General features: G+C 38.5%; 2 protein-coding genes across 3 annotated transcripts in view; both read left to right on the top strand.

Annotated features, from left to right (window-relative positions):
* Positions 1-4: 4 nt before the first annotated feature.
* On the top strand, positions 5-5,883 carry slc38a11 (solute carrier family 38 member 11). Its single transcript, XM_042495285.2, has 12 exons — positions 5-136; positions 230-350; positions 780-854; positions 933-1,067; positions 1,636-1,701; positions 1,842-1,948; positions 2,029-2,108; positions 2,202-2,272; positions 3,149-3,310; positions 3,402-3,514; positions 4,502-4,633; positions 4,740-5,883. The coding sequence occupies exons 1-12, from the start codon at positions 125-127 to the stop codon at positions 4,977-4,979; spliced, it is 1,314 nt and encodes a 437-aa protein (XP_042351219.2). The 5' UTR covers positions 5-124; the 3' UTR covers positions 4,980-5,883.
* A 522-nt stretch (positions 5,884-6,405) lies between these two features.
* cobll1b (cordon-bleu WH2 repeat protein-like 1b) overlaps positions 6,406-27,968 on the top strand; it is a 28,865-nt gene continuing 7,302 nt past the window's right edge. The window contains exons 1-8 of one of the 2 annotated variants that reach the window (XM_042495029.2): positions 6,406-6,901; positions 7,135-7,215; positions 24,779-24,967; positions 26,327-26,531; positions 26,942-27,167; positions 27,309-27,353; positions 27,444-27,538; positions 27,716-27,952. In XM_042495029.2, coding sequence (XP_042350963.2) covers positions 6,861-6,901; positions 7,135-7,215; positions 24,779-24,967; positions 26,327-26,531; positions 26,942-27,167; positions 27,309-27,353; positions 27,444-27,538; positions 27,716-27,952 — 1,119 coding nt within the window. In that variant the 5' untranslated portion in view covers positions 6,406-6,860. Of the gene's footprint in view, positions 6,902-7,134; positions 7,216-15,961; positions 16,174-24,778; positions 24,968-26,326; positions 26,532-26,941; positions 27,168-27,308; positions 27,354-27,443; positions 27,539-27,715; positions 27,953-27,968 lie in introns of those variants that run through there. The other variant, XM_088083220.1, reaches the window with a different exon arrangement.

Raw genomic sequence — 27,968 nt, 5'->3', positions numbered from 1 at the left:
TTTTTTTCTTTTTTTTTTTTTAATATTTATAAACTTTACCCAATTCAGCCACACAGTAAGTATGTGAGAGTTAAACACTGAGGACACAAAGAGGAACCATATCAGGGACCAGCAGGTGCTCGAAATGGCCCAGCAGGTAAGTGATGCTGTTGCTGTAGGAAAGGAACAAAAGACGGATAGTTGATCTCTGGCGATGTTAAAGTTACTGCTTGGTGTTCTTATTTTCTAGCTAAACAATGAAGAAGGGACCATATTGGTTTCCCCACAAAAAGCAGCCGAAGAGCCACGGCATTCAATGATATCTGCGTCTTTTAATTTTATCAATTCCATCATAGGATCTGGAATAATAGGTAAATACTCACTTCATAATTTCAGAAGCCTATATTGCCCAACAATACCTAATTGTTGGATTATCTGCAGTCGATTACATGCATGATTAAACTGTAACTTTCACTGAGATTTTTCCGTAAAAATAATGCAATAATACTGTTTTCTGCAACAAGGAGAAGCTTTCATACCATTAAAGTCCTGCAGTGGTAAACCTTCCGTGTCATATGACTGGCGCCTGTTGCCCCCCACTCTCCCCTTTAACTCTTTCATCCTCAAAAAATGCCTGAGTCATTATGCAGAAGGCTATGGCAAACAACATATGATAAGTGTGGAACTTTTAAGACTTAGAATTGATTGTAATATTTTATTCTTTATGATAGAAAAACAATTCTGGTTAAATAATGCAGTTGTTCATATGCATTATTTTTATACAAATATTTTTGGACCAGGTTTACCATATGCATTGAACCAGGCAGGGCTCCCCTTTGGCCTTCTTCTGTTGATAGTTGTTGGGTTCATCACAGGTGAGTGTTTTGGCTTTCATTTTGAAGATTGAGACATTAATTTATCAAGTACTAATATTATGTTTCATCTCTTGGTAGATTATTCAATCATCTTGCTGATTAAAGGAGGCAACCTGTCACAGACTAACAGTTATCAGTCATTGGTGCAAAAGACATTTGGGTTTCCTGGGTTTCTGATTTTATCTGCACTTCAGTTCCTTTATCCATTCATTGGTGAGTTTTTTTTTTATGTATGAAATATGCAAGTTGTTCAATCCAAAGTTGAATATTATTATCATGGTGTATTTAGAGCAGTGACCCTGAGGGTCATTTGAAATAATACAACAATGTTTCACGAAACAAAAGAACATTTCAGAAAACACTACATTCCACAAAACACAGCAAGCTTTTACAAAACACTTTTCACAAAACACAACAACATTTTAGAAAACAAAAGCATATCAGGAAACACGAAACATTTTACAAAACACAACAACACAACACCGTAACGTTTCAGAAAATGTAACACACTTCAGAAAACACAACAACATTTCACAAAACACAACATTTAAGAAAACCACAACAGCATTTTGTAATGTTTTGTGAAATTTTGTTGTATTTTAACTCTCATGGCCCCTGTATGTATTACGTTTTATGTGTAATTTACAGAGTGGTCTGATGAATAATTGAATTATTTTTATTTTATTTGTACTAATTCTGTTCAGTACCGCCTGGCTTTTTGTCCTTTATAAGTGATGCTGCAGATATGAATAATAGAATTATGCTTTACTTTCTTCCTCAGCTATGATTAGCTACAACATCACAACTGGTGACACACTGACCAAAGTGTTTCAGAGAATACCAGGAGGTATGCTGCATCCTCCTCAGAGCAAAGACAAACTGCATCACACATGCATTAAATCCAAATTTTAAACATACACAGTGCATCTAAAATATTCAAATGGCTCAAACAGTTCATGTTTATGTTGTCATGTATTGTGTTTTCAGTTGGTCCAGATCACATACTCGCCGAGCGTCACTTTGTCATCTTGCTATCGACCCTCGCATTCACACTGCCGCTCTCACTTTATCGAAATATCGAGAAACTTGGGAGGGTAAGTCCAAATATTAAACAGTTAAGTGTGTCATTAAGTCATTTTAAAGCTGCCTCTAAAACTTCCATGTGTGTTACCAGGTGTCCCTCCTGTCAATGGTGCTGACATTCACCATCCTCATCATTGTTATCATCAGAGCAGCTACCTTTGGACCCCAAATGTATGAACGAGTATTCTGCAATTTGCTTACTTGCAAACTTAATCATGTCTTTCTGTGTTTTCTTGGTGACTAAATATGAATATCACTCTATAGCCTCCCCACAGAGAATGCATGGGCATTTGCAAAGTGGAACGCAATTCAGGCAGTGGGTGTGATGTCTTTTGGTGAGTTTGTCTGCATGATGCTGATGATGGAGCTACTCACAATAAGTTTAGCTTTTGACTTTTGATCAACAAAAAAACTATGTACTACATACAAAAACACAAGCCAGGATGGCTGCCAAACACATTCTGTTGATAGAGAGCAAAATGTGTAAACAAAGACAGATTATCCACACAAAGCCTTACCTTTGAAGAAATATCAAGATGCAGCACCAAACACCTGAGAGAGGTACACCAATAATGAAGCATTTATTTATTTGCCAGCTTGTTTTAGTGTTTTTCTGCCCCCTAGTGGCCAAAAATGGATAAGAACAGCTTTAATGTCAATAAATGTATCTTATCAAAAAGCAGAAGCCCATAGCTCTAATGCACTGACTTATCCATTCAAGTCATGCAGTTCAGCTCAAATATTAGAAGATTGAGACTATTAATTTATTACAACCCTGTTAAATATTGCTTTGACTTATATCAGTGTGCAACATCTCGGAGAACGTCTGCTGACATCTCCTTTTTAGTATGACCGTGTCCTTGAGTGCCCCCTTTGAGTCCAGTCGACTAAGGCCTTTACACACATTGCGGGGAAAATTATGGCCTTGGATCAAGTGCCTGGATGATAATAGCTACTACTGCTACAAAGGAGGGCATTTAGATGAGGATGTGCATGCTCTTGGGAAAATACAGTACTATATAGCCAGAGCTAAGACAGGCGTAGTTGGTAGTCTCTCAGTCTTAAAGTACACAGTAATGTTTAATTCACCATGAGACTTTAACTTTAAGCAAATAAGTAAATTGCTTCAAACTGGTTATGTGCAATATTTTTCAGTGATTTCATTCTATATGTAAATAACACTGATGTGCTACCCCTTTGTGTCTCTTTAGCTTTTATATGCCACCACAACAGCTTTCTTATATATGGTTCTTTGGAGCAGCCGACGCTCACTAACTGGACTCGGGTCACCCACGTGTCTGTAGGCTCTGCACTAATCATCAGTGCTGCATTTGCTGTCGCTGGCTACACCACCTTCACTGGCTACACACAAGGTATGGATGTAAGAGATACTGATGTTTAACCAGTTGTTTTTGTGAAGTCACAAATATATTTTTATGACCTTATATTTTCACTTCTCTTAAGGAGACATATTTGAGAACTACTGCAGAGATGATAACCTGGCAACATTTGGTCGCTTCTGTTTTGGCTTCAGCATAATAACCACATTTCCACTGGAGTGTTTTGTTACACGAGAGGTAAGTGATACTTTCTTATACGCCAACCTCAGAATTTAACGCTTAAGTGTTCACATATGTGAGGGAAAGTGGTATTCTGAGGGTTTGAGAAAAAATGAATCTTGGCACTTTACACCCAAATGCTCCTGCAGAGCTGCTCAATGGACTACAGTACAACAATGTCAGTTGTAAAACTTTGTCCCTATGTCCTCCTCAAGTGTGTGTTATCCTCTTTCAAAACACAGTGCTAAATGAAATTATTTTCATTCCTCTGCACCAGCAAGTGCTGTGGCCGGAGGCTCTATGTTTTCAGGTTATCTGTCCCATACTCACGAACACAATATCTCAAGAACGCCTCTAGGGAATTTCCTTAAATCTGACACAAATGTCCACTTAGACATAGTGATAAACTGATTGGATTTTGGTGGTCAAAGGTCAAGGTCACCATGACCTAGTCAGTGTCATTCTTTTGAATGTGATATCTCAAGAAGGCCCTATTTCCTTAACTGTGGCACAATTGTTCAGTTGGACTCAACATGAACTGTTTACTGTTTTCTGGTCAAAGGTCAAGGTCACAGTGACCTCACAAAACATTTTTTTTTTTTTTTCCATAATCAAGAAATCGTATTTTTATTATGACAAAATTTCACACAAATGCCTCAATAGAATAAAATATTTTGATTTTATATCGAAAAGTTGATGGCCATCTTCACTGTGACAAAATGGTCCAGAAAAACACTTTTGCAGGCAGTTATTCAAAGTCTTACCTCAGGAACAGAAGGGGAGACATTTGGTCAGATACTACATTGGTGACTCTAATCTCTAAACTGTGCTGATTGAGTAGATCTTGTTTGCTGCCTGGTTGAAGATGTGTGTGAAGCATCCATGATTTAGAATTTGTAGATTCTTTACAGCAACAGCAACTTCACTGATTCATAACGGCAAGGCTGTGATTCTTGTAAAAAAAATAAATATGTGGGCTTCTCTCCCTCCTTTTTTCCTTCTCAGGTGTTATCCAATGTCATTTGCAGTAGGGATCTTTCAAAAGCTGAGCATGTCGCCATAACAGTGCTCATAGTTGCAGTTTGCACATCAATATCTTTGGCTTACGACTGTCTGGGAGTTGTTCTGGAGCTGAATGTAAGTCAATTCAACTCAGCCAGTCTTTAGCATATATACATTTCATCTAGGTAAGTACATATGAGTGTTTAATTCGACCTTAACATTGATCTCCTTTATCATCCAGGGTGTTCTGAGTGCCACACCTCTGATCTTCATCATTCCATCTGCGTGCTTCCTCAAACTCTCCCCTGGACGCTGTTTCCAGGGTGAAAACTTGATACCCACCATTTTGATAATAACTGGCTTCTTTGTTATGATCACTGGTTTGACCATGACAGGTCTCTACCCTCAAGACTGCTCACACGGTGTGGAGATGTTCTACTGTGCAGATGCCAATATCTCTGGCACTGTGCCACCTGTATGAAATCTACCAAATATTTATTAGTCTTAAACTTTTTTTTTTTTAAGCAACATTTAGGTGAGAACAATATGTTTGTGGACACCACTGTCCTCATACCTTTTATGTCCTTAATCCGGTACTCTTTTTCATGGTTTGAGCTATTGTCTACTTAATTCTTATTATAGAAAGAAATAGTGTTTGCTTTGTTGTGATGGCTGTGTGAGGCTATCAAGAGCATCTGTCAGAGGCAGCTGTGGAGTACGGCACAGGTCCACTGAATTTAGCTGGTCTGCGCTCTCCATTAGACCTGCAAACTTTTGGGACACAATACCAAACATCATCAGACAATTCTCTACTCTGCAGTTTTAAAACACATCATGTGACAGAGTACCAAAAAAAAAAAAAAAAATGTTTATCTTTTTTGTATGATGTGACATTTTAAAATGAAAAGTGCTTTTAATTTTTTTTATTTGATACAATGTTTATTCTCTGTATCCCTGTCTGAATTATAACATCCATAATTCTTTGGTGGATTTCCCTGCTCAGAGACTGCTGTGCTTATAAAATGTAGCTATCTACAAGAGAGACACAGACTCTATAGTTGTTTTGTCTCAGTGTGGTTGTTTTGTGTCTCTTCGTAGTCGTTGTGCATGTTTTGTGGTTTTGTGTTTCTTTATGGTAATTTTGTGTCTCCTTTTGCTTATTTGAGTCTCATTAAGGTAATTTTGTATCTCTTTTAGTTAATTTTGTGTCACTTTGTAATTTTCTTTCAGTGTTTCTTTGTCGTAGTTTTGAGATTCTTATGTCTTATGACATTTTGCAGTTCAAAGTCAGGGGACTCCTACCACTTTGGGCCCCTGGGCCTGTGTCCAGTAGGTCTGTTCAGTGATCCATCAATGTCTCTTAAATAAACAAATAAAATGAAAATACAACATTTCAGTTTCAGTGTTCAGGGTTTTATTCTGTCATCACATATAATACAATAAGTACAAACAATACAAACTGTATAAACAAAATGAACAGTCTATGTATTAAGTAGAGACTGAAAAGGCTCAGGCAGAAGCAACAGTTTATAAATGTCATAAGTTCTTATGAATTTAAACCACCCTATCACAAATAAAAAGAAATTATTCAGACCTTAACCCTCAAAAATAGAATTGTAAAACATTCACATGAAAACCAAAATGTAGTTTCATGTTTTTGAATCTATATCAACATTGTTCCACACTTTTATCATTTTATCATTTTTAAATGTGGAGATATTCACATACTTTTGAACATGTGTTTTGCATTGCTGTGTTTAATTTGTTGTTTTTCTTTTGGAATTAACAGTCTGTTTTGGTATTTATGATTCTGAATTATTTGTATCAGGGGAACCGGTCGTTTCCATAATCAGCCACAAGATGTCACTATAGACAAATAGCGCAAAAGGAAGTTCAAAACAACTACAACAGCACAGATGTGTTCTGATACGGTTTATTTCAAGCTAAATGAGTCGATTTACTAGAGTTGCTTGTCACGGCACAGTTCTGTTAGGTGTTTGCCTGGTGTGTGATTGCCAAGATGTAAACTTTGACTCGGTACCGTTGCGCTAAACTCTTCATCTGGAGCCTGGAGGGAAGGTAAACTGGATCTGAGAGACGCCCCACTTTTTCAGATCAGTGTTGCGATGCAGTGTTTTGGATGTGAAGGGAAAAGTTGGCAGAGTCATCCACGGTGTCGGCGACAAAATGACATAGATATGCCAGACTGTTCAGTTTAAAAGGAGGAGGAAATATTCACCTCACTGGAATGGTTTGCGTAAAAGGCGCAAAACACGGAACTTCAGAGCGGAGTTATGGATCATTTATCCAAACAAAGTCTCTTTGTAGCAGTCTACAATTAAACTTACCTTTTTAAAGACTGATGGAAGTTGACAACTGCGTCGAAAACCAACTACATTCATGGTAAGACACGATTAATAAATACTTTTAAACGTTAGCGTTATTTCCAGCAGAAAAGAAGGAAAAAACGGTTCATATGACTGAAAAGCTGATGACCTCATGTGGGATTCGCCCATATTTCAGTATTTGCCAGTTTGCATCACTTGAAAGCAGCAGGTTAAAGTAAAGCTTTGACAACATTTAGCATGTGAACTGTTGCTCAAAATGAATTGTGCTTTTTGTTTTTGTTTGACTAGTCCGAGGGATTTCGTTAAACCAATGAGTTTAGTCATGGATGACCATGGATCCCAGCCACATCCACGGAGCTCTGGTCTGAGGTATGTAAAGCTGTCATTTGGATTACCAGCTGTCATATCTAAGCTTTGTATCCATAAGACTTTAAAGGAACATGTGTGCCAAGAACACTTTTTTACTGTTTTTTTTAAGAGAAATATGTGCCATAATTTATTTTTCACATAGCCAAACCTCCTAGCAATATTGATTGGAAAAAGATAAAACAGAGAAAGTATGAAAAATAGCAAGACAGGCGTTGTTTTTTTTCCACGGTGCACAAATATAATGCTGCCAAACAACCTATGACTGTCTAACCCAGCTGCTTTCTGACCTCTGATTGAGTATAATGCCACCTTTGTAAAAATAATGCAACTCTCAACTAACATTCCTTTCACTCAATACATCTCAGCGAAGTCACAGTTGTTGCAGACGTTTCAACCTTTGAACTCTCCTCATTTCCTGCTCTCAGGGTTTCACTGAGAAAGTGCGTTGACCATATGCAGAGGTCATGGGAAGTATTTTGCAGGCAAAACATTCTGCCTCCCCTGTCTCTGACTGTGATGAGCCCGATGGTCGATTTTTGTTTTTTTTTTTCTTTCTAGTGGAAACCATGCGTTCACCGAGCTTGAAATTGATATTCTATAAAATGCCGATTCGTCATGTGCAATAGTCAGAGAGAATCACTGTAAAAAGAGCTGTGAGTATATGACATGATGGAATCAGTTTTGGTTCAGGGACTCAGAGATGATGTCAGCCGCTTGTATTCCAGTGGATGGAATCATTAAAAAAAAAAAAAAAGGTGGGAGTGAGTTTTCCAGAGCTTTTATACAGACTCACTCCTTTGGCATTAAGAGGAGATCTGCCGAGTTTTTGAGATTTAAATTAGAGTTGAGATGGAGGATTTGAACATATGATAGTTTCCAATCCAAGATTCCATAATAGCAAAGTTTCCAGTCCTGCCCTTGCATACTGTAGTTTCCTGTTTGTAAAAATAGCATTCAAGCACATCGCATGCAGTTTACTAAAAAAGAAAAAAAAAAAAAACACTCTTTCGGTGTGACTTGTGTTCATATTTCATGAGCATTGTGTAATGTGGGAGCACAGCCACACTCCTTGGCAATGGAGTGCAGCAGACAACCTAAATCTTTCTGTGGTTTGACTATTATTTGGAAAAGTAAACCGCACTCTTCCATAAGCTGCCGGGATGTGCACATGTTCTCTGTCTTATTTGTGGTTTTCTTATATTTGGAGCCAATAAACTTGCTGCTCCTCACTTTTTCAAACACAGTCATATGTGAAGATTTCATGTGACCCCAGAAGCTACGCCACATTTCTTATCCAAATACTGAATCTGCCAGAATCACTGGGCTGGCTGTTCTCCAAGCACAGATGCCGCTAGTATATACAACACATAGGGTTCAGTCTTTAACGTTAGGTAGTCATAGTACAATGACAGAGAAGGGATTTCTTTCTGCATTGAAGTTAATGCATAATAATTAAATGATTAATCAGAATCATTTAATCATAACGGCTGCATTTTTTCTTTGTTTCTTCTTTATTGTACATCTCAAATAGGCATGTCAGTTCATTCATACTCTTAACAGTGCACTGCTTGAAGCTGGCCTAGCTAATTGGACACACCTTAAACCATGATCTCACATGGCTGGCTGTCCTCAGGGCAGAATGTGGAATTAGTTAAGGTATTGTGAATCCCCACAGCTGTTTCCCCGATATGCAGGCAGTCCAAGGGCACAGCTGCTCACATGAATCTACAGATGAAAATTATGGCTGGAAAAAAGGTAGACACTAGAGGCATGTGGGCATGGCAAGTTGAAACACTTTTTTTCTGTGTCTTAAAGCTATAATTTGTAACTTTTATGAAAATAACTTTTTGTATATTTGCTGAAACTGTCACCGCATCCACACAGAAATACATGAGACAAATGATCCATGAAAACAAGTCATATTTCTCTGCCCTTTTGTTTGATGGCCTTACTGCACCTTAACATAAACAACCAGTCACACCTGAGGAGTTTCTAACGCAGCTGGCAATCATGTCAATCACTGCTCGTGAACTGGGGTCAAACTGTCAAACTACTCAGTGTTGATCAAATATGATTTAAGGTTGTTATGGCATTGCTTATTTCTCACCTCAGATTTTGCAGAAAAGTGCACTGTTTAGTAGGGGTGAGTAAAAAAAAACAATATAACATAGTATTGGAATAATTTCCGTACAATACTGTATCAGTATATGGACATTGGGTATCGACTTTTTAATTATATAAATTATTAATTTTGCAAGTACAAATAAAACTTTTGGTAGACTGCTAGAAAAATAAAAGCTACTACATTTTTCAGTCCACTAGATCATTGTTACTGAAAAAAAAAATAATGGAAGTGAGATAATCAAACTGAAAACTTTATTATTCTCAGATAAAACAGATGTTGAGAAGGTTTTCTTTTGTTGACATAATTTGCCTTTGAAAGAAATATGATATCTATCTCATTACATGTACTTGAAATATTTAGCATATTGCACAATGTTTAAAACTGAAATAATATTGTATTGTGACTGAATTATCATGATAATATCGTATCATTGGGCCTCTGGTGATTCCCAAGTCACAAACAGTCCTATTTTATAGCTAAACAGTACACTAAAAATTTCTGAAAACAATTGAGGCAAATAAAAGGCAATGCAAAAACAGAATTTTGATTCATATTTAATCAGTGCTGCCTAGTTTGACAGAATCAAACTAAGAAGTGATTGACAGCTGCGTTAGAGTCTCCTCTGCTCTGGTTGTTTTCTGTTAGCCGCAGAAGATTATAACAAACGGCATAAGAGTCAATAGGAGAAAGAGGAACAGCATATATTTTTTTCTAAGACAATTTTTTCATGCACAACTGTGTGTATTTGGTGACAGTTTGACGAAAGTTGTTTTCATTAAGTTTCCCAACTGTAACTTTAACGTATCTGTAGGCTTCCGTTCTGTTGACTCTGGAGACAAGATAACGCTAAAGCATAACACAGAGTGTTCTCCTCAAAATGATCCTCAAGAGACAACAATGCTTTCTTCGTTCAGGACAAAACACAATTTGGTCTACAGCACGCTGCCTTCGGAGAGCCCACTCAGATTTTCTGTGCTTGAAGTGCAAGATAAAGGATGTCATTCAAAGATATCCACCCACTAGATGTAATAAAGCAAGAGGAAAATCAGCATTAATGCCCAGCAAGCTTGGCCTGGCAATGAACTGGTGTGTCTTTGTTTACTGGGACGTTTTATCTCGTGGATGCTTTCTGCCTCACAGGGCTAAAACAGACAATATGGCTAACATCCAGGGGACAGGGAAGAATGGGCTGCCTTTGTTTCAACACTGAAGCCAACGCATTGACCGTAAATACCAGTGAACACTTCTCACTGGACAGTCGTGAATATTATGAAACAGTTTGTTGGTTATTATAGGTATTTTTTCCCTAACGTAGACATGATTATGTGTTTACATAATATTGATGTTGTGCACAGCAGTCTGTTTGGATAGATTTGTTGCACAGATCCTGCTTGAACTGGAGCCTTGGGCCCTCTTTGTTTCTGTTATGCACTCTTCCAGGGCATAACAGTTGGATGCCTCCCACTCTCAGCCTGTGTAACATTCAGAATGACCTATCATGAATTAGTCCTCTGTGTGCTCTCAATAGGAACTTTTACTTATCTCCAATAACATTCAAACGTTCTATGTGACAAAGGAACAAATTGCTTTGATTTGCTTGACCTTCATTATCAGTGTTTGTCTTGTTTAGATGAGATATGTGTAGAAAAGGCCTAGTCAGTCATGACTGGTATTGCTTGAGTTTTGACTGTGTTGAACAAGACCTTGAAAAGCTGTCTAGCAATTATCCAGTCAATGGAAGACCATAAATCCAAGCTTAAACCAATATTAGGAAAACAAGGTATAAAGGTATAACATGGGACATACAAAACTGCACACCTTGAGATGGCTCTCTAGATGGCACTATCACTGTGCACATGTTGATACTGTTTTATCTACTCAGATGTTTGTGCATTTAGGTGTGATAGCATTAGTTTCTGTGCTGAATTTTGCAATATATCAGCTCGTGGTTGTGTTAATGAACAGGCCAATAGGACAAAGACTCAGGTGACCAAATTGCTAGGGACCCACCTGGCCTTCACCTGCAAAATGTCATTCAAATTAACACATACTGACCAGGCAGAGACTCAAAATGACTACAAAGAGATGCAAAACAGCTGCGAAGAGGCACAAAGAGACTCAAAATGACTACAAAGAGACACAAAATGACTTCTGAGAGACAGTAAGGAACTACAAAGAGACACAAAATGAGATGGAAAGCAGTTACAAAGACACTTAAAACAACAATAAAAAGTGGCAAAAGAACCACAGACACACACAAAAAAACTACACAGAGACACAAAACCAAAAAGTAATGCATAACAACTACAAAGACACAAAACAAAAAAAGGCTAACCAATTATAAAGTGTACTTTTCTCCTAAGGAGAAGAGGTGTTGGGGCGTTTTGCATTGTCTAATACACTAATCCATCCAGACTGGCAATGACACTGGTGATGCGCTGGACCTTATCATCTCCTAACGAACAGGAAGCTAATGAACCACAGCATGACACAAACAAACAGCCGCCAGCTGTTTCAGTGAGGATATTCAACAGCGTGCATGAGCAAGTAAAGGAAGCAGAGCTATTTTGTATTGAAGTTCCGGTCACTTTGTTTCTATTCCTGCTGTTTTTCATTATGTCCCATGCCTCTGAGGTACATATTTTTGTTAAAGTTGAACTGCAGAATTTAGTTCATGCTGTAAAGAGAAACAGAAGTACATTTGACACTGAAAGGTCTTGATGGTTGTGATGTTCTTGCCTTAAGATTGTATGAAAGACAGGCTGTTACCCTAGTGACATAATCATGAAATACATTTTTGGTTTCTGCAACACTGAATATTTTGTTTATACTATGGAGAGATACAGGGATTACTTTTTTTTGAAGACTGACCCAGAAATCAGTATCACCCTGGGTGGTGCTTTCGATAAAAGGCTAATGGGATTTTTCCATTGGATTTTGCATAATGTCTTACTCCTTTACCACCAAAGCAGTTCTGGTTCTTGAAACAGTTTCATTCAGGTTTATTGGAACCATTGGTGCTTTCTAGCAAACCAACCTGCACTTCCATCTGATCTAAGTGGAACCATTGTGATCAAAGATGTGCTATCAACAGACAGCACTGCACAGTGCACAACTTGACTTGACAATAGATATTGTTATGACCAGTTACAAATTTTAGTTTCACTTTTGGTGCTTTGTTGCAATTAGCAGACACACAATCCTGTGACAACATAACTAAGTCAACAAGTGCTTGAGCAACACTTCCACAGTGTAGCAGGCACGCTGTTGCTGTGAAGCCTGTAGTGTGAATGCAACTGTAGCAGGAACGGGAATATAACCTTCAGTGTTGGTCAAAAAGGGCTACCTGTGGCAAACAAAAGTTTATGATAGTTCACACTTCGGTAAGATTTTGAAAGTGTAAATGCATCGCCTTAACTGAAAAGCTAATGACTGGCCATAAACGAACTATATCACAGATGCATGGCTTTAATGTCACTATAACAAGACTGTAAAGTCGTGTTCAGTATGACGACGTTCTGTAGTCTCATTCAGCTACTTATTAGCAACCGTCTTTTAAGACGTGTGAAAACTTCATGAGAGTTCATGAGTGGGGTATTTACTGATGTGTTTTACATCGTAGAACAAAATGTGAAAATCTCTAAAGATTTTCTTCACCACAAACCTAAATTCTATCATCTAACCCAAAACCCATTGACTTCAAGAGAAGGGAACCAGGAGTGCTAACTCATTTCTGGACTTCAGGACTCATTTCTTCACCACTCTGTTAGTAGTGAAATAAGACTGGTAATGTGTCTGTTTTAGTGCAGAATCACAGATTGCATTCTCACCCCAGAGACCTCAGTTCATGTGATAAGCAAAAGAGGGAATGCATGCTGCTCTGCCTTTTCAAAGATGCCCCTCTGCAGACAATGCTGCATTGTTTCAGATGAAGGGATGCAGTGTGATAGTTATAAGTATGACTCAAGAGGGAGCTTTCTCTCTCACCAAGGTTTTTCATTAAAATGTTGGTCCCTTAAAAAAACGTTCATTTGGTCAAGTCTCCAGAAGTTAGGGTTGATAGTAACCTTATCTTTTTGTGTGTGTTATTCATGCATGAACCAGAACCATAGATTTGTTTCAGCTCAGAGTTCTGAGTGAAAATATTTGAGCTGCTTTGAGATAAGGTGAGGGTAATGTACCATAGCAGACCCCAGCTCACTGAGTAGAAATGACATCTGCTGTTAAGGGGCATTGTATAGGGAACTGAGAGATCACCCTGTATTATCTCAAATCTCATTCAAATCTCATTACCTAACTGGTGAGCAGACCTGCTGGCTTACTCTGGCTCTACTGTAGTACAGTATCAGGCACTGTACAACATGCAATACAAGAGTAAGCACCGTGGGGAGTAATAATACTGAGTGAAAACGAGGCGGATCATGACAAACGGATATTACGCGCTGCACTGAAAACCCAATAATGTCGTTCCTTAAATGTTTATCAGAATTTGACATAATGATGTGGAGGACGCCCTCAGAGTCTGAGTGTTACCAGGCCTGTTCTGTGGGAAAAAAGTTTGCCCACAATAATAAACGATACACATAGGAAGTGGGAAGTTCTCATAGGGTCCCTGTGCTCTTTCCTTTCCCTAATCTCCTTTCATCCCACACTGCTTATGAAGTAATGGCCTTTCCAGACCCTCTTTAAAAAGCTTGTGTTTACTGTGAGTGACCTCTCACCAAATTACCAGCTGTGGCTCTGGCCCTGTGTTTTGTCTTTCCTCAGGGACGACCCCCCACCTCCCCTTCCTCCTTCTATGACTCCTTAACTCCACCCCTCTCCGGCCCGCTCCTACACACTCACATCTTCATTCACCGCTCCACCTCCTTATCGTCTCATGGTATTCGGTGGTGGTGTTTGTCGAATGGGCCGCACATTCTTAAGTGAGAGTGCAGCACTACTGATAACAGACTGGCAATGAGCACTTATTTCACAATGGAAAGTTAAAAGTTATTGCTTCCGTGCCAGACGGCGTGCAGTTTTCTATATTAGATTAAAAGCTTTTTTAAATTTCATCTGTCGTGAAGTGTTGACTAACTAAACAATGACAACATCAGAAAAAACTCCCAAAGGCGGAGCTGTTTCTGGCTGGATCTGTTAAGTGCAAGGTGATGACATCCTCTTTGGACAGCTTTTACTAACAGTTGTACCTGACTGTTTTTATTCATGTGTTTCTTGACTTTAGAGTATTATGTTAGTGAAAGCCTTTTCACAGTTATGCTTTCAAGTTAAAGCATATTGTCTGAAATTCTGTGTATTATGGAATTTAAGAATTTTATCACTCAGTCAAACTTTATTTTTATAGCACAGAAGATGCTACTCCAAGTGCTAAGTATAAAAAAAGAGACATGACTAAGAATAATAAAAAGAAAATAAAATAGGGTATAGTGCAGTAAAAATTTAAAGTTGCAAATTAAATTCTTTTCTATTTCACTGTGCCCTAAATGGCATTTGCCTCCTTAATCTTCTATTTCTCAAATGTCCTCCAAGTGACAACTTCCCAGGATGAAAAATGGAGCTAACACTAAAGTGCCAGACTCCCACAGAAAGAAATAAGCATTCACATCCTGGTACAAAAAATAGTTTTGGTCTCTATATCTAATGTCAGCTTTCATGACAATTGTAAAGGGGTGAATTTTTATATAACTCGCCTGTTTACATTTTATTGAGGCTTAAAGTTTTGCATAATTAAGGGCAGGGCCACTTTGAGTGACAGGCTGTCCTCGACCCCTCGCTCCTCCAAAGCTCCAGCCTCTCTCCCAATTATGTTCACTCCTGGCTCTAAAAAACCAAGATGGCGACAGCTGAAATGCTTAACTCAAGGCTCCACAAACTAATGGGGGACATCAAAGTAGCTACATCTAAAATTTCTACAATCTATGACTCCATCTAACCATACCCATAAATGCTGTTGCATGTACTGACTGTGATAATCACTCACTGATGAACATATTAAGGTGAACCGCATTGCCAGGAAATGAAGTGGTAGTCCTACCACAGACCGACCATTAGCATTAGATCTTCATAAAATAAAAAAAAGGAGAGGGGGATAATTTTGGTGTGTCCCCCCCTCTGGATGGCCCCCCAGGCAGCCTGCTATATATGGCCTATAGGAAGATCTGCCACTGTTGATATACAGGGACTGCTTACTGTAAGGAAACGTATGTTGTCTGTCACTATCATTGGTTTTCAGATGAGGCAGCTGTGCAGGAGTTAGGTGTGGTTTTGGAGAGTTGCCAGTGTTTTGCAAAATGAAAAGCAAACACGGGAGGAGTACCTGATTAAATTATAGAGTAGGGAGGATTACATGTCCTTGAGTCTCTCTGACTTCCCGTGTTTCATTCTGATAATCACATCATCACCAGCATGATTACAATTATTCAGTCATTATAGAAACACATTGTGATACTTCAGCATACTTATTGTAGTTTGTGTCTCAGTTCCTGAGCTACCAAAGTGAGGACATTGTGCAGTGTGTTTCAGTGCACTGCTGCTCCACTGGCCCCACCCACAGGTTCATGTCTGCACAGGGAGGCAAAGCTGCTTACCTTTCTGCTCATGACTGCGGGGGGAGTGCCTCTCACACACTGTGCGCTGGAGCTTTCAGAGACGCAGCAAGGGGGCAGACAGGATTTAGGTAGAGGGGACAGATTTCTGATGTCACAGTTTGGGCGTGGCATTAAGGTGGGCCTTTTGAAGCCGCACTGATAGAGTGGAGTCTGTCTGGCTACTCATGGGACACACACAGCAGAATGGAAATAATTTGAGCGGAGACAACCTTAGGCAAAGAGGTAAGAGCGTGGAATGAAGTGCTGGCAAAGTGAGAGGAAAAGCAGGTCTGTCACACCTGCTCTCCAAATTTCTGCTTCTCTGTCTTTGTATTGTCTATAGTATTTTCTGTGCAGCCGGCAGAGATGTCACTGACTTCCTCTGAAAGTGGACCTTGAATATTTTTGTGGACTAAACATTCAGACTGTTAAGAGTCTATTTTGACCTGAAGTTAAGGGTGTGTTGGGCATGCTTGAGCTTGTATATTTGACTGTATAGCCAGCCAGTAAACTGCAGCTAGTGGAGTTGTGGGAGTGTTCATTGAAGCATTGAACTGTTGCTGCTATTTCTTAAAATAATTGGGTGTTGTCTCAAAGTGTGACTGAGCAGAAGGGCCTCTTTCAAAATTTGTTTGTTTCCCCGAGGGGCCATCCTGCTGCCCAGCAGCTGCTTACATACCACATTTCTGCTAGTCTTCCACCTTATCAGAACGTCAAAGGAAAGTTACATTTCTACCAGTGTTTTGGCCTGGTTTCTTGTCTGGGCCGCTCCCACCTGCTTGTTGCTACAGTTGATGTGGGTTTGGCTTGAGGGGATTTTAATTGATTGGGTGGAAGAAATATGTAGAAGTGACTGAAATGTTTCTGGTAAAAGGCATGCCAACTGGAACAAAGTGTAGGAATGTCGAGAATTTGGATTTTCCTTTGTTCAGCTGACTGCTGATGATATTACAATATTTCCGTTTTTGATTTCTTATAAGAAAAGACGGAGATGTGTTTCCACCACTCTTCGAACCCATTCTCTGTCAGTCCACCTTTCACACATAAGCACAAAAGTATTTGAAGTATTTTTACACAAGAAGCGGGAAGTAAAACACCAGTTTTAAGCTTTTCACATATTAGCTATTAGCACATAATAGCAAACTCAGTCTGCTGAAACAGTAAAACTAGGCAGCACTGATCAAATATAAACCAAAATGATGTCACTTCATTGCCTGTTCCTCTTTTTAAATTTTTCCAGAAACATATTTTAATGTCCTCTTTAGCTGAAGTGGTGAGACTTTATGAACATGAAGTGGGAAGCATACTGCTTCCTGCACAGTGAAAACAGAGGCCGGAAAAAATGAGATCAAACTGTAAAACTAAGCAGCGCTGATTAAATATAAACCAAGATTCTGTTACTACATTGCCTGTTTCTTGCCTGTAATGTTTTCAGAATCATGTCAATAGCTGAATGTTAAACTGTAATATTAGATTGTTTGTCACCAACCAGCCGCCATATTATCAAACGGATGTGTTTGCATTACCACCATAAGAGCGGGAGCGTTTGTTGGTGTGGTACGGCCAGTGCATTATAGTAATTGTAGGTTTTCAACCTCTTGAACAAACGCAAAAGCAAATATTTGTGTTTTTCTTCCACATAGGTGGCCTAGTTTTATGTGGGTACCCTCTTTAATAATAAGGTACTTCTTTAACACAGCACCTTAGGATGCACTTCTTATTTATCAGTGCTTAGTTGTTTTAGAGTCCAAATGAAACTCTGAAGCTAACAAGATCATATTATGAAACATAACAAATGGCACGATGACAACAGGCCTGTTATTTCCTGGTAGTCTGTGATCACGTCTGTCAAGCATGTCCTCTGCTGTTGAATGGACTTGTTTGTGAGTGTCAGACCTCCCAGGGAAACCCTGTGAATGAGGCATCAGCACAGTCAAGCTTCAACACGCCTCCTCTCATTCAGCAACACATCCTGAGCTCGTGAAAAAACACAGGCCTGGATGGCACAAACAAACCGGCCTGTGTGTCCGTGTCTGTCACCTGCTCGAGGTGTCTTGATAAAATCACTGATGACACAGCTGTATAAACCGGGCTGACCCTGAACCCGAGGCATGGCTGTTGTGTTTTTTTCCATTCATTTAAATGTGAGCACACATTACAGCTGTGTCGATTAAAAAAAAATTCACTTACAAGGCGTAGTTTAAGTGCATTTGTAAAATGTGGGGAAAAGTTGTTTTTTTTTTCAGACAGGCTGCGAAATGATTATAATCCCATTGCCAAATAAACAGCCAGAGCCTTGAAATCAGGACTTTGTACCCAGCAGAGACCACAGTGTGGATGTCTGTTTTAGCTAGTCTTTCTGCTGACATATGAGCAGGGAATTAATGGCATGCGTGATCATATTTGGTGGTTCCACACCTACTGTGTGTAATCTGTATATCATTATTCATAACATTCCCTTTTTTCTCCAAACTGCGTCTTCTGAACTGGACAGTTGGTGTTGAGAAGTGTTGCTTTTCAGCACATCAGTATATAAAAGCACAGCTGCTGATCCAGTGATCAATACATGACAGTGGTACAGTTACATCCCATAATAATGTATGATCATTATGGATAAAATCAACAACATATAGATAATTTGTTGGATACAAATAACATGTGTTGGCTTCAGGGTGCTGCTCTCTGGAGCGTCTGTATATTTTGCACATCTTGTGGAAATCAGCCTGTTGCATTATGCAGTTCCATGTGTGCAGTGGAAATGTTATTGTGTGGCATCATCAGTAAGTTTTATTATCCTTCGGGGGACAATCAATTTCAACAGCAAATGTCATAGCAATTCTGCCATGGGTGAGTTTTCTGGTAGACAAAATTAATGATCTCGCTTCAAGCAGCATTCAGATCGACCACAAAACAAAATGAGTGAAGACAAAATTGCATGCAAAGGAAAGACACAAACACACATGAGCAGATGCAGATTTGCTCCAGGTGTTGCAAGAGGAGTCACAGCTTGTTTTAAGTGGTGACACACACACACACACACACAAGCGTCAGTTTGGAAACGTAACATGTGCATGCCAAATGTAGGCAAATGAAGAACATGTTTATTTACACACATTAAAAAATGATCATTTAGTTGTCATCTGTTAAAAAAATGTTAATTAATTAACTCTCTGGTTCCCGGTTTTTAAATGTGTTTTTTTTCCTGGTTTTCCTACTCCTCTATGACAGTATACTGATTATCTCTGGATTGTGGACAAAACAAGACATTTGTCATCTTGTCATCTTCATCGACATTTTTCACCATTTTCTGACATTTGATAGACCAAACAACTAACTGATTTATCAAGAAAATAATTGAAAGTTTAATAGACAATGTAAAAAAAACATAGTTGCAGCCCTAACACACACTTACACACACTAAGAAAATCAATTTGAATAGACCTAATGCGTGGGACTGAAGCAAAGTTCATGTCTGACTCAAAATGGGCAGAGATCCCCTTTGGGAGCATGTTGAGAAAGTTTTATGATTTTTTTAAAAAGATTGTGTCAATCTGTCAGCCCTGAGCTCAGCCATCAGCAGACTTTAACTGCAAGATGTTGGACTGCACCGATTTGTCAAGCTATAATCAAAACAACCAGGGATAAAAATGGTTTACAGACATATAGACTTTTAGTCTAAACATCCAAGTTTCTCATCAGCAGCTCCAAAATGTCAACAGAACTTTAGGACAAATTATTGTTGAGTGGTAATCCTGGTGTGTTTTAACTTTTGTTCCACATGCTGGTGATAATTTTCAAACTGGAGACCTACTGTGTATACATATGGATGTATCAATAATACTGCACTGTGTCATGAATACGCAGCCTTCTCTGTCTTCCCTCTTATGTCTACGTTCTGCGAGCCAGCGCCTCACTGGAACAGGTCAAAACCATGACAAATTAGGTTTATTCAGTGGAAGTGATGACAGACAGATAAAGACATTTACTCTTCATTTCATTCATCCTGAGCAGTCAGATTAAAAACCAAAAGTTATCCACTAGAAAACAAAGCTGACACAGACAGTCCTGAAAATGAATGTGACAAGACAACCTGACCTTAGCATTATTATAGCTACGTTTTTTTTGCCACCCGACAATTGCTAGGTCATTATTCACCATAAGCCTCTGCTTCTTACGTGCTGTTGGTGATACTCCCAGCCATTATGCCAGAGCCCTTTCAAATGAGTCATTTTATCAATGGAGCTTTGATTATAATGCAAATTTAATACACTGCAGATCTGGTGTATATCTAAAGGACACCTCAAACAAAGATCTGGTCAGTAGTTAAATCTGTTTCCTAAATCAGTTTACTAGGGGCGTACAAGTAACCATAGCAACAGTTCATCTGCATGTTTCTGGATATAGGTTGAAGAAAAGCATATATACCTATAGCCCTATTTAGCAAAGATGATAAAATATAGAATTTGGCGTCACTGAACTGTTTTATTTGGGAGTTTCAGTATCTTACAGCTTGTGATGCTGCATTCCCTTTTTGTCAACAGAGTTGATTGCTGTTGATTGATAGGTGCTACAGATGTAGCAACACCTCACACTTCTTTTAAAGGAAAACACCACATAAACTGAAAATTCAAATATGTTATTTCCATGACTGAGGAAGTTTCAATCAATATTTGTGAACATGAGCTACTCTCCCTCTCAGAGCCAGAAACCAGAGAGGTAGATCTCAAACTTGTGATGTCATCAAATATAAAATCAGTATATGCTCTATAAACAATGAACGGCAGCCTGATTTTGTGGACCCAGAGAGTTTTTTAAAGTCTTTTTAAAACCCAAATGAGCTTTATTGTACTGAAATGTTGTTAGATCTGAAACAGAAAATGTACCCAAACACTCTGAACAGTCCCCACATCTTTCGCTAATCATTGTGGAGCAGCTTCAGACTTTATATTTGTTGACATCACAAACTTGAGTTTTAGCACTCTTATTTTCTTAATTTTGGAGAGATTTGTACATATTTATTTATATTTTTGGACTGTCTTAGACCATAGGAATAACATATATGAGTTTTGAAAAGGGGTGTAGTTTGCTTTTAAGTCTTTTTAGCATTTCCTAAGTTTTACTTGCGCAATCTGATATAGTGAATCACTTGTTTAAAACTGTCGCTAGTAGTTACTAAGAGGTTGTGTACACAAACTAATGGATTATGTTTTGGTTTTAAGAAAAACTGGCTCACCCTAACCCAGGGCTTCTTAGAGTGGTCAGTTGGACCGTCTTGTTTGGTTCGCTCGGCATCTGTTTCCATCAGTTTATTTTTCGTAAAGTTTCCAAGTTGTTATTGTCCAGAACAGAATCAACAAAAATAAACAGTTCACAATAAATTATTTGGGTTTGCTCATTATTGTCTTTGCAGGATCCTGTGGCTTTATCATCCTGACTACTGGTGCTGTTGGCTCAAAGACGAACAGATAAACATGTCTCTGTTGTCCCCCACTGCTTACTGCTTGTTTGTTTTTGTTTCACTGGGTCAGCTCTTCTTGCAATTTCTCAAGTTATTGTACTGCCTGTCGTCTGGCTGACTTATGAGCAGATAAAACTGTTCGCAGACACAAAAGCATATGGATTTCAAAGCATGCCTTTTAGTCGCTTTAGGAGTAGTGGACAATAATGTGAGACAAAGTCTTTGTGACTTTGTAGATGTAACGGTGGCTGGGGCTGAAATTGTTAAATGTGGCCACGATCTACTAGAAAACAATGTGATGTGTTGTCAGCTGTCAGAAAAAAAACAGGTCATTTCAGGGCATGAACAGACGATAATGGCAGATGTGATCGTCACTTGTTCACTTCTTTTTATATTGCATTGTTGTAAATTTCAGTTCTTTATACGCTGTAAGAAGATGGAATTTGAGTGACGAATACAAAATGGTAGACAAATACAGTAAATCTTCAATAGTGAAAGATTGTTGGTTGTGGTAGCTATGTAGAAATGGCAACAACAGCATGCTAGAATAGTATCTACTTGATTCTGAGAGTAGATGAAGACCTTTGTGTAAAATTTTATTAAATTTGTTATTCTGGTATTCTAGTGATAATTTGTCTGATAAGTTTGCTTTTAACTCGCTTTTTGCCTTTAAAAGGGGTTGTGATGTCATGACTGACAGCTGTGTATGGGCAGAATCTCAATTTTGCGGCTTCATCCTCACTACTATGATCACTACTATGTAAAAGACTCAAAATGGCTTTATTTTTGTACAGTAGAAGGAAGTGGAGATGCGTTGTGCATCTTTATATACAATCATTGTTCTAATCTGGCAAAATTTCCATTTAAGATAAAGAAAAATGTCATTAAAGTTGTATCAGGATTTTATTATGAGTCCCTACTATGGTAGAATATAATATAACAGTCGTCTTGGCAGCACATCTCCAAGCTCTAATTAATTGACTAATTAATTTTTAGAATAATGTTTTTCCAATTTTCAAAGATTTGTATTAAAAGGACTAACTGATCCAGGCAGGACACTTTATCTCTGAAAATATAATTTCAGCAAAAATGACTGAGACGAGAATGCACATGATAATGGATTGTGGGATTGTACTGATGTCACCTTGTACAGCAAACACTGTGTATTGACTTCATGATTCACACATATAGACTATTGTAATCTAAGTCAAAATATGAGTATGCATCTGTGTGTGTGTGTGTGTGTGTGTGTGTGTACATTTATGTCATAGTCTTGGTGTGTAAAGACAGCCGCCCCCATAGCAAGACTAATAATCCTTTGCTAGACGTGCCTCAGTGGAGCCTGTGACCTTGCATTGCTCAGATTCCTCTGTTTGAATAAGCAGTGCCCCCACCAGAGACTTTACAGGCTATAATTCAGGGCATCGGGTCTGCGAATGCCTGTTTTATCTACACACCGACTGAAAGATGTGACACTTGAATGTCTGTAAAGTTACTGATTCCTGGGCCAACCGAACAGCTTGATAACATTGCAGTTGAATAGTGTGACCTCATCTGACTTGATGTGCTCTTGAGTCTAATTTGTTTTGTTATCATACCATCTACAGCTTTTCATTTTCACCAAACACGTCAAAGAAAATATGTTACAGCTTGCCTTTAAACCTCATAATGATGACCCTCGAATCAATTTCTTTGTTTACCGACAGCAGCTTTTTATTGTTCACACCCTTTTGGGAGCATTATGAGAATGGTGTAATTATGTGAAGTGCGTCACAGATTTACTGTGTATGGCTGTTCAACAGATGGCCAGCTGACAGAAAATTCTGGGGATGAATGAAATCAGTCATTATGAAATATATATAGATTTTTTTTCTTTTCTTTTGGTTTTGTGTGGCATACCTGGTCAGTCTGCAACTTTCACATGACGCACACTGTATGGACACAGTTTCCAGGAAAGTTTAGCGAAGACAAACACTCAAAGATGCCCTTCAAAACTGAAATGTGTTTGTCATAGTTAGTCACACTGAAAACAAAAGGCCCCACCACCTCTTCTCCATAGGAGAAACTACACATTTTTTGTTGTTTTATAGCCTCTGTTTGCTGGTTGTTTTTGTGTCTCTTTGCAGTTTTTATTGTTTCTGTGGTTGTTTTGTCCTATTTTAAGTTTCTTTGTAACTGACTTGCATCTCTTTCAACTCATTTTGTGTCTCTCTGTGGTCATTTTGATTCTGTTTTTAATTTATTTACGTCTTTTTATATTTTATTTTTTAACCTCTTTATAGGTACTTTGCAGCTCTTTGAGTTATTTCATATTTTTTTCGGTCATTTTGAGTTCGTTTTTAGTTGCTTTACAATTTTTATAGCTGTTTTATGTCCCTTTGTGTTCTTTTGAGTCTCCATGTAATCACTTTTTAAGCCTCTTTTTAGTCATTTTGAATATCTTTGTTGTTGCTTTACCATTTTTTATAGTCGTTTTGTATCTGTTTGTGGTCATTCTGAGTCTATGCAATTGCTTTACATCTCTTCATAGTAACTTAAAGTCTGTGTCTGTTGCTTTGCTTCTCTTTGTGGTTGCTTTGTGTCTCTTTTTGGTCATTTTCTGTTCCTTTGTAGTGACTTTAATTCTCTTTTTAGTCATTTTGAATCTTTTTGACGTTGGTTTGCTTCTCTTTGTATTCATTATTTTTCTCTTTGTGGTGTTTTTGCATCCCTTTTAGTCATTTTGTGTTTCTTTGTGGTCATTTTGGGTCTCTCTCTGGTCGATACATGTTCATTTGAGTTACTTTTTGCAAGGCCAGGAGGGCCCCTGAGACTTTGTGCCCTTGGGCCTGTGTCTGGTAGACTCGTTCAAAACATCCATGATCCTAGCATGTCGGGTGATCGTCATGAAAATGTGGGGTGTTGCTGCTATCCTAAAAAGAACTTAAAAAACACTTTAAATCCATCTTTACCACAAACACAGTCTCTGCAGTTACAGAAACTCTAACTTGTGTCTTATTATCTCTCACATGTTTGTCTATTCACAGCCGTTTCTTCAGGCTCAATGAGTAAATCTGTCCACTTGGTTGTCTTGTGACTTGTTTGCAAAGTGGACTTGAGCTCTTTCATGTAATAGCCTCCCTGCTCTCTAAAACCTAAGGAAGAAAGGATTCCTTTCATGCTGTCTGCTGCACTTTGATTTTCAATCAGATTATTGTTTGAAATAGCAGAAACAATTTCAATGACATTTAAAAAAAAGAAAAAAAAAGCACACACATGCATATAAGTGAAAAACCGTTCCCAGTCATCTCTAAAGTATTAATTTGTCTGGCTTGTGTCAGAGCAAAACCCACCTATTGCAAATGCTGAAGCAACTCTGAGAATAATTTACACTTTCTTGTCCAACTACAGGGTGTCGACCAAAAGCAAAGCACCATCCCCGCCTGGACTAAAAAAGCTGGATTCCCCGGGTTTCTCCCAGTGGTACCCAGGAAACCCTCATTTAGCCATGGACCAGAAGGAAAACCTTATTGATAAAGACCTCTCTCTGGTCGTGGTTCTGCCGGGCGGCGTAGAGGAGATGACCACAGTCCATGGAAGGTACAGTTAAAGCACTGTTTGATTAAGGACACCATCGTGTATTTGTTTGAACCTTTCAATATTACATCTGAACACTAGATCATGATGTCATCACACAAAATGCAGTTCCAATAAGATTAAGTCAGATAGGTGGAGCCGCTGATTGTGTGCTTTTAGTTAATATTTGTCCTAAGAGTGAAATTGATTGCATTTCTTCATTTCTTTTCTCTCACCAAATGATATGAGTAAGCATTTAAGAACTTTTGCATCTCATACTTTTAAGATTAGCTCTTCTTCATGTTACGGTGCAACAGGGACCCAAAAAAATCTTACTGTTCAAATCTTCGGCTAGGTCAGCTGCAGATCAGCATGTGTCAACATACCTCTGTTTTTTAATACAAGGTGTCCTTCCACGAGTCCACTCACTTACAGAGCTCAGACTTTCCATCAACAGAGTTTACTGTAGATAACATTATCTTTCTTACAATGCACACAGTTTACAAACACTCTTTCCCAGGTATCTTTTGCACCTTGGCCTTTGGAGAAATGACTGAGACCAATCCAATATGAAAGGATTAGGCACTGAATTCTTTACCTTCTTTTCTTCCTCTAAACCTGTTTTAAGTGCCTACACAACACTTCATTTTGAGGATTAAGTTTAAGGAATTATGTTTACACTGTATTATAAGTGTCAAGAAAGCCTCATGAGACTACTATCACAGTAAGTTACTGTAAAAACACTTGTTTCCACACATTCTGCACAGCTTCAAATTTAACCTTAGTTTGATATGAAATCAGCTGTCTTTGTTTCTCTAAACAATCAGAGCTGCGGTGATTAGGTGAGTGATGTGTTAGTTAGATTACAGTAATTAATCAGCAACTATTATAGTAATCAATTAATCATTTTAACAAGTCATTTGTTAGGCAAAAAGGCCAAACATTCTCTGGCGCCAACCCCCCAAATATGAGGATTTTTCGATTTTTTTTTTTTGTTGTATATAATTATGAACAAAATATTTTTGACTTTTGGACAGTTGGCCAGATAAAACAAGAAATAAGAAGACACTTGCTTGGAGTCTCGGAAAGTGGGATGGACATATTTCAATTTTTTCTGAAATTTTTCACTTCATTCATTGTGAAAGTAAACAATAATGAAAAAATAACTGTTAAGTTAGGTAATTTTCATGCCCTTTTTTTAAAATCTTAATTAAAGATGTCAAACCATACCTATCATTATTATCCTTGATTTCGAAATTGCTTTGTTTGAAATATATAGTTTTTACATTGTGTAACTTACCCAGATTGTATCACTTGTCTCCACTCTTATGAGAAACAAACTATTTTGTTTTTGTAACATCATGTCCTCTGTGTCTTTTTCAGCAAACCCCTAATGGATCTACTAGTGACGCTTTGTGCAAAGTATCACCTGAACCCATCAAGCCACACCTTAGAGCTGGTCACTGCCAAAAAGAACCACAGCAAACTCAAGCCCAACGCTCTCATAGGAACTTTGGATGCAGAGAAGATCATACTTAAAGCTAAAGGGGATGATAAAAATAAGAAGACAGGTCCTCAGATGCCCGAGGTACATTAAACAATACCATTAATCCTTTATGTGTATATATATATATATATATATATATATATTCATATATATATATATATATTTTTTTTTTTTCATGTATAATTATAATGATTATAAACATCGTTTTATGGTCATTTTCACCCCTAGTTTAATTTTTTTTTTTGCAAGTCTTGGGACATTTCTCGCCAAGTTGATCATTGCCTTGTTCTCATGTTTTTGAAATAAATCAAACTAATTTGCTCAGGGTCTAAAGGGTTAAATAGTTAGTGAGGGGCATCTGAACGCAGCACATAAAGCTGATGTAGAACCAGGTTTTAAAGGCTTAAACATTACTATTTGCTGTAAATGTTGAAATGCTGAATTGCTGAACAGAATTGACCAAATTAAGTGGCACATCTGTTATTTTCCAGGCAACTGTTCGGATGGTGATAAACTATAAAAAGACCCAGAAAACTATACTACGAGTCAATCCTCGAGTGCCCCTAGCTGAACACTTACCAGCCATCTGTGAGAAATGTGAATTTGACGTGGAGTCTACAGTTTTATTGAGAGATGTCCAATCACTGGCCCCTCTGGACCTGTCCTGCTCTCTTAATGATTATGCAATCAGGGAGATTTATGCAAGAGACACTAGAGGTGAGTACTAATGTATTTTCAAAATGTCAAACCATGCTACTTATTAAATAAGATTTTAGCATATTAAGCATTTACTGCACCTTGTCAGCTGTCTTGTGTGGGGTTGTTCTGTGCTAAATCACATGCTTGTTGGCTCTGCAGGACCACCTGCCTCTCCTGTGAGTCCAGCCTCACCAACACATGCAGGTATTTCAGTTTGTAAACTGCGTGATTCATATCGACAGAGCTGTCATATTTCTGATCAATGGTATCTTACAATGGTGTTTATGTTTTCAGGAACGGTCACACCGGGGAAAGATAAAAATCAGAAAGAGAAAGAAAACAAAGGCCTCTTCAGCAAGTTTCGAAAAAGCAAGAAAAAATCTGACCAGGTAAGGCAGGATTTTTTTTTTATGTAGTCATTATGCAAATATACAGCTGTATCAGTGAGTAACTTTAAATGGTCAGAGGGAGGTTTGTTGACTTTAGTTTGCCATTGGTTGACTTGAACTTTGTTGTTTGGGAACAGGCCTCTTATCATGATCTGATTGGATGTTTGTTCTTTAAAGGCAACGACAGCCAGTGCCCCAGCTTCTCCTGTTCTTGTGAGCAAGCCTCGACCTCTCAGCATGGCCTTACCTAGCTCCAACTCGTCTCCGTTCGGCTCCCCTACGCTGTCCATCGATGCGCCAAAGAAGAGACGTGCACCCCAGCCCCCAATCCTTGTGTCACAGAGCTGCTCCTCGGACATCAGTACTCGTCGGAGGATCCAGTCTGAACCTGGTACCCAACTGGACAGAGACCAGGTGAGTGGACCAAAGC

Source organism: Plectropomus leopardus, chromosome 10 (genome assembly GCF_026936395.1).
Source record: "Plectropomus leopardus strain MGB_pleo_1.0 chromosome 10, ASM2693639v1, whole genome shotgun sequence".
Lineage (NCBI taxonomy): Eukaryota > Metazoa > Chordata > Actinopteri > Perciformes > Serranidae > Plectropomus > Plectropomus leopardus.
Note: the sequence above shows the minus strand (reverse complement) of the source record. Positions and strands in the feature narration are given on the sequence as shown.

Bases quoted from the DNA above. Each gene is read 5' to 3' on its own strand.
- slc38a11 (XM_042495285.2), top strand. The intron at 1,949-2,028 runs GTAAGTCCAAAT...GTGTGTTACCAG, and splicing joins ATATCGAGAAACTTGGGAGG to GTGTCCCTCCTGTCAATGGT. The intron at 3,311-3,401 runs GTATGGATGTAA...ACTTCTCTTAAG, and splicing joins CTTCACTGGCTACACACAAG to GAGACATATTTGAGAACTAC.